General features: G+C 40.3%; 1 protein-coding gene across 1 annotated transcript; it reads left to right on the top strand.

Annotated features, from left to right (window-relative positions):
* The first annotated feature begins 4,193 nt into the window (after nt 1-4,193).
* On the top strand, nt 4,194-6,581 carry LOC118481764 (muscle M-line assembly protein unc-89-like). Its single transcript, XM_035977006.1, has one exon. It carries the CDS (start codon nt 4,194-4,196, stop codon nt 6,579-6,581), a length of 2,388 nt encoding a protein of 795 aa, XP_035832899.1.
* The last annotated feature ends 818 nt before the right edge of the window (nt 6,582-7,399 follow it).

The raw sequence follows: 7,399 nt of genomic DNA, 5'->3' as shown, positions 1-7,399 counted from the left end.
GCTGCAACAGTTCGAAAAGCTGGGCATATGGAGACTTGTAGATCTGCCTAAGAATCAAAAGCTAATCAAGAGGAAATGGGTTTTTAAGTGCAAACGTGATGACAGAGGTGTCGTGGTGAGAAACAAAGCGCGACTTGTGGTTCAAGGCTTCAGTCAACAGGAAGGAATCGATTATGATGAAGTCTACGCACCGGTTGCCAGACTTGAGGCAATTCGGATATTTCTAGCCTTCGCATCTTGGAAAGATTTTAAGTATATCAGCTTGACGTCAAATCTGCCTTCCTTTACGGAACAATCAGAGAAGAAGTGTATGTGGGGCAACCGCCAGGGTTCACAGAACCACTGCACAAAAACAAGGTGTATCTACTGGACAAAGCGCTATACGGACTTCACCAGGCCCCGAGAGCCTGGTACGAGACGCTTTCGACATACTTGCTGGACAACGGGTTCACAAGAGGAACAGTAGACAGCACCTTGTTCACCAAGGAAGAAGCAGGCCATTTGTTGATCGTGCAGATATATGTTGACGATATCATTTTTGGATCCACCAATGACGACCTGTGCAAAGAATTTGAGAAGGTAATGAAGAAAAAGTTCGAGATGAGCTCAATGGGGGCGATGAAGTTCTTCCTCGGGCTGCAGGTAGAACAAATGCCCGACGGAATCTTCATTCACCAAACGAAGTATGTGAAGGACGTGCTTGACAAGTTCGACATGACAGATTGCAGTCCTGCATCCACCCCCCTCGCGTAGAATCATGGAATTTGTCCAGACGAGAATGGTGTGAAGATGGACGAGACTTTGTACCGATCTATCATTGGCTCTCTAATGTATCTCACGGCTTCCCGTCCAGACATCATGTACCCGACGTGTCTCTGCGCCAGATATCAGTCAAATCCAAAGCAGTCACACCTGACCATAGTGAAACGTATTTTACGGTATTTGAAGGGCTGCCCAAGCATCGGCTTGTGGTACCCTCGATCGGGTGACTTTACTTTATCTGGTTTTGCTGATTCTGACTTTGGGAGCTGCAAGCAAAACGCAAAGTCCACCACTGCTGGGTGTCAGTTCTTCGGAACTTGACTAGTCACCTGGCAGTGTAAGAAACAAACCGCAGTTGCGCTCTCTACTTGCGAGGCTGAATACGTTTCAGCCTCCAGCTGTTGCTCGCAGATCCTTTGGATTCAACAGCAGATGCGAGACTTCGGTTTGCAGTTCTTAGACACTCCTATCTATGTGGACAATGAAGCAGCTATTAATATCACTAAAAATCCGGTTCATCATTCAAAAACTAAACACTTTGAAATCCGTCACCACTTTATCCGTGATTGTCACGAGAAAAAATTAATTCGGATTGAACACTTGCACACCGATGATCAGAAAGCGGATTTCTATACAAAGCCTTTTGATAAAAAGAGATTTTATTATCTTTTGAGGTTAAATGGGATGAAAAATCTGCAATCTGGGAGGGTTATTGAATGTGAAGCCGAGTTGGGCGGCGATCTGACGTGAACCTTTGTCGAGTTGTCAATTTTGTTTGTGCAGTTTTATTTTCTGCTTTTCGTTAAAAACAAAAACACAAAAATATGTTTTAGTTTTAGGGGGAGAAAGTCGCAGAAAAATACAAAAACATGGTAAAATTCAAAAATCCAAAAACATTAGAAAAACTTCAAAAAGAGTTGTGTAGAATAGGGGAAATGATAGTACATCAGCTAGACGGACACAATACGCTAAAGAATTGTAATGTAAAATGCAATTAAGCAGTCTCGCTAAAGATGTGCCGGTAGATTTTCGCAAAATCAGTAGATCAGTTTGGGATATAAACATAAAATTCACTTGCGTCTACGTGGGGAACACCTCCAGGATATATAGGTAACCCCTGAAATCCTGTTTGAAGGGTCCCGTATTCTGAGATACTAGGTCTTTATGCTCAGTGATATCTGGGGTATTATCCCAGGACTTCTGCTGTATGGAAGTACTGACCTAGTCCCCGGATAATACTTTCTGCAAAAAGCTTTGAAACATAAGCTCGCCCTCAGCATGCTGATGAAACAATAAAATTGATAGTCGCTGCTGTTGAAAACAAAAGATCCTCTAAAGCGGACACACCTTAAAGTCGAAGCCGCCATCTCTCTGCGTATACGGAAGTATCGACCCGAGCTCTCACGGCCCTCACACCTACCCCTGAACAGATATCAGCCGTGGTATACTCACCTGTAAGACTGAATACTGGGATCTGGATACAGGAGTATATACTAAGGTGGGACACATGTAGATGTTTTAGTCCTAAAACACTAATTATGTATCGCGAACAGGTTGAAAGTTTTGTGAGAATTTAAGAGGATCAGTATATCGGCAATCTACGCGAACTGTTTAATGCTTAAAATGAATTAACAGCTTAACGGTGCTAGTGTCTAGTCGGCAGCTGATATGATCCCCTAACACACTCACAAAAATATTGTGTGTACAGTTTTCAGTTTATCCAGTTTAAAAAATTCAAAAAGATTTTAGTTTCTCATTTATTTTCGACAACTAACATTGGGAATCGGAAGATCAAAGCTTAGTGCAGATCATGTCAGTGTATGATGAGGGCTGGGTAAGCTGGTGATGCAGAACAATGATTGGTACAATGTTGGACAATTGAAAAGTGTTTGGAAGTTCAAAATGTTCAAAAGTTCATTCATTTGAACTATTTTCAGAATAAAATAACTGCGTACTTCATAATTCGGTCAACCAAGGTCATTAACTTGGACTTGGTGGGCCAAGCAGTTGACCAAGGTCATTGACTTGGACTTGGTCAACTGGGTGTGACAGTGGTTAATCTGAAAAATGTTAAAAAGTTAAATTTTTTGAAAACAATTTCAAGGTTTCGCTCATATGTCACATTTGACAAAGGTTTCGCTTTTATGTCACCCTAAAAAAGGTTTCGCTCATAGATGCTTCAAGTGGTTTCGCTTATAGCTTCAATTGGGGTTCCGCTTATTTGTCATTGGTCATAAGAGCGAAACCTGTCCAACTATATAAGACAGTGGGTTCCGCTCATACGTCATTTTTCACCTTTCGCTCATAAATCACTCTCTTCTCTGGCGACTAAAGCGAAACCCTAATATCATCCATTTTCAGGCGAAGTGCTGCCCAATTTTTCACAGATCTTATTGATTTCTTAGTATATCAATCATGGGCAAGGTTGTTTGATCTTCAATTTGACCTGTATCATGCTTATTTTGAACTGTCGGCCATGTGTGTTGAACAAAACATAGATTTAGGTTTTTAACTGTTAAATCAGAACTCGAAATCTATCATGCGTCGTCGTTTTAATGTATAGATAACAGAGTTGTGATTGTTTGTTACAAATTTGATGTTTGATGATGTTTGTCGAGTCACAGGTAGTTCGGGCATAGATCTAGGGTTCTTTTAGAGGTCAAAATTGAAATTAAAACAAATCCATGTGTCGAAATTAACTTGTTAATAGATTAAAGGGTTCAATTTTGAGAGTTGATCAGTTTTGAAGTGTCTGTTGATGGTTTCGCTTTTAGGGTTGTATGTGGTTTCGCTCAAACTGTCATGTTCAATGGTTCCGCTTATCTGTACAATTAGTGGTTCCGTTCATAAGAACATCCAGTGATTTCGCTCATGGGTGTTCTCCTGTGGTTTCGCTCTTAGGGGTGTTTGTGGTTCCGCTCTTATGTACTTCAGTGGGTTTCGCTCTTTAGGTCATATGGTGTAATTTCGCTTTAATGTCACAACTTGTGTTTTTGCACTTAGTGTCATTGTGATTTCGCTTTTAGGGTATCATGTGTGATCACTTGTAAATTTTTGAAATTTTTCTAAGTGTCTGATTAAGTGTATGTATTGTCAAATTGCAGGGATCTAGTGTTGTCTTTGATCCTCTTCACAACAGTTGTTGTGATTTGGACATTCAGAAAAACACTGAGCTGGCCAAGTTTAGTAGCATACTGGAATTCATGGGTCGTATTCCCATTCAGAAGGCGTTGACTGATCAAAGACCACTGTACAAATCTCACATAGAACGCTTCTAGAACAATGCCAGCTACGATGAGCAGAACAAAGTAATTTCTTCAGTTGTTGAGGTGCATGGCAAGGAGGAAAAGATTCTAGTCACTGAAGATCTTATTCGTGAAGTTGTTAACTTTCTGGACGAAGCAGATTCACCAACGAGATTTCCAGAAAGAATGGTGAAAGGGTGCATGTTAAGAATGGGTTATCAGGGAGCTCTGAATACTGGGAACTATTTGAAGTCAAAGTTTATAAAGCCATACAAGTTCCTGATTCACTGTGTATTAATGTCTTTGAGTCATACGAAAGGAGGTTATGATGCGATGAGAGATTATCAAATGAATATGGTTACGGCGTTAGTGTTGAACAAAAAGTACAATTTCTCACACATTGTATTCCATTACATGGCTGAGAATATCAAGACAGAAAGCAGAAGTTGGATGTATCCGAGGTTCGTTCAGATGATGATTGATCACGCTTATCCTGAGATTGACAGAAACATAAAAGATGACTTGTTGATACAATCTCACATGAGCAATGATACGCTTAAACAGATTGTGAGATACCATCCGAATCATCCAGAACCGAAAGTTAGTGTTGAATTCTTTGGGTCTATAAAAGATGCTAACTACGCTGATCCAGATCCAGTTGATCATCAGAACTGGAGAAATGAAGCTGAAATGAAAGAGGCAGCATATGCTGAAGAGTTGAAAGTTCTTGAAGATTTCAAAAGCACAAAGAATGAATGGTATGTGAAGGAAACAGGGAGGAGACGTAGAAAGGCCACTCCTATTGTTAAAAAGGCTGAGGGATCTTCTTCACAACCAAAGAAGAAGCAAAAGAAAGCTGCTAAAACGTCTTTGATCGATGAACCTGAAGAAGATGAACAGGTGGTCACTGTGGAAAAGGAAACAGTAGTAGCTGCAGAAGATGATCCATTTAATGTTGATGATTTGTTTGATACTGATGTCTTAGAGACAGGGCCAACAGTGGTTGCTGATGTTGATAAAGTTGTTAATGTTGAAGCACGGAAAGAGAAAGAAAAGGTTATTGATGATATTGAGGGAGATGATGTGGATAAAGACACCACAAGCTCATCAAGTTCTTCAGATGAAGAGGTTGTAGATGAAATCGAATGTCAAAAAAGAATTCAAGATGAGATAGAAAAAGAGAAACAGCTGAGGAAAAGAAAGAGACAAGAAAAGGACGATGATGCTGCTTACGTTCCTTCACCAGAACATGTCTCTGAATCGCAATCTCCTCCAGGTGGTAGAAAGAAAGCTGGAGCTAGAAAGAAAGTAGTTTCTCCAAAGATTCGCAAAGTTACTCCAAAAATCAAAATGCCGAAGATTGTGCTCAAGAAGAAGACAACCAAAGAAACCAAGAAACCACCTACACCACCACATGAACCAACACCACCACAATCACCTATCCAATCACCACCCCGACAACCTACACCACCACAACAATTCTTACCACCTAAACAACCAACACCACCAAGACAACCAACACCACTACATCATTCACCTCCACCACAACAAACCCTTTTCACCTCGCAAGAACTCTTTCATACTCCTCCACTCACTCAAATGCAACCTGGTTCCTCTAGCAAAGGTCTTTATACTCCACATGATAATCTTGAAGACATCGGAGACTTCGGTTTTGCGAACAATGAACAAGTGTTGAAGTTGGAGAAAAGGATGGAAGAAGTATTAGTGGAAAACAAGAGATTAGCCGGTGAAAACAAGAGGGTGTCTGATCGGGAGAAAATTCTAGAAATGCGTGTGAAGAAGCTGGAGATTGATAATAAAGAATTGGTGAAAAAGATTGATTCTGATCAGTTAGAGATAGACATCTTGAAGGTAAGAATTGCTGAGCTGGAAGAAGAAAAGGCTCGTCGTGATGAGCAAAATGAATACTTCAAATTGAAGAATAAAGAATTTGAAGCAGCTAAAGCGTTAAGAGATCACGAGTTCTATATGCTGAACAAAGTTGTTGAAAGCATGCTTGGAACATCGGTAGAGCAAAAGTTTGAAGAGCTGCAAGTTGAAGAGCTCAGAGCAGAACTTCAAGCTAAAATAGATGAGCAAATGAAAGAAAAGGGTAAAGGCGTTGAAGGAAGTTCAGCTGTGACTGAAAGATCGATTGTTCCTTCAATGGTTATTGATAATCCCGAGCCTATCTCTGCAGTTTCTGGTCTTTTTGAGGATTATACTCCTCTTGAAGAATTATTGGGTGATAGTGATGAGGAAGAGGATGAAGAGGAAGATGTCAAAGATGAGAAAGTTTACTCTGCGAGCAGTCATGGTTCAGGTAAAGATGATGATGACGATGATGCTCAGGGTGGTACTGGGTTGAAAGTATCTGAAGCTTCTGCTGAACAAAATGTTGATAATTTGATGAATGATTCTGTGAATGAAGAATCAGGGGGAGCTGATAGACAGGGGAAGTCAGGAGATGCAGAGAATGTTCAACAAGCTCAGAAGATGATTCTGAGATTGGATACTTATCGTGAAGAAGGAGAGCATTTCCATACTTACACTTTGAAGCAATTAAGGAAATGACTCGCTTGATGGATCCTGACTTTAAATTCGACTTTGAAGAAGAAATGAATGCTGAGTTTGAAGAAGAATTGAATGCCTTTGACATAAATCATCAGTCTGAGTATGAGTATCGGTATGTTGAAGAGGCTGATTTATATGATAGAGTTGAAGTGGAAGACTGGACAGATGATGAAAGCGTTAATGAAGATACCTCACAGTTGCCAACGTTAATGGAATTCTTTACTGAGGAGAATCGTGATGAGTTGAGAAGGAAAGTTGCTGAAATTCTAAAAGATAAAAACTTTGACGGCACTCAGAAAGACATGGCAAAGGAAGAAAGGAAGAAATGGTTTAAAGAAAGTCACGAGAGAAAGTTCAAACATCCTCTGAAGTATTATCAACATGATAGAAGCGTATCTCTCGGTGACATTATCAGTTGGGGTTTCTTACCGCAAGTTAATGCGTATGCAATTAGAAGGGAATGCGGAGTCCAGTACTTTGAAAAGTTACATGATATTATGTCACTTCCATGGTGGGATGTGGATGAACTGTCAAAGGTTAGAACTTTGGGATATAATGTCAGGAAGAACGACATTGCTATGTGGGGTTTGATAAAATTTGAGGCTTTGAGAGACTTCAAGCACTGGAAGCCACATTATCCGAAAAGAGTTACAAGAAGAGATCCAGTGACAGGTGTTGAAGAAACAATTCTGAATGTGAAAAAGCCTAAAACGATGAAAACTATACCAGTGCCTCCAATGGAGCAAGAGTTCTACAAAGGCTTCATGGGCTGGGTTTATAGTTGCATTACTACTGAAGCAATGATTACTTACAGAGCA

This window comes from Helianthus annuus, chromosome 9 (genome assembly GCF_002127325.2).
Source record: "Helianthus annuus cultivar XRQ/B chromosome 9, HanXRQr2.0-SUNRISE, whole genome shotgun sequence".
Lineage (NCBI taxonomy): Eukaryota > Viridiplantae > Streptophyta > Magnoliopsida > Asterales > Asteraceae > Helianthus > Helianthus annuus.
The sequence above is the reverse complement of the archived record's forward strand: the minus strand, read 5'-3'. Positions and strand labels throughout refer to the sequence as shown.

Excerpts from the sequence above, each read along its gene's own strand:
- LOC118481764 (XM_035977006.1), top strand. The coding sequence starts at position 4,194 with ATGGTGAAAGGGTGCATGTTAAGAATGGGTTATCAGGGAGCTCTGAAT.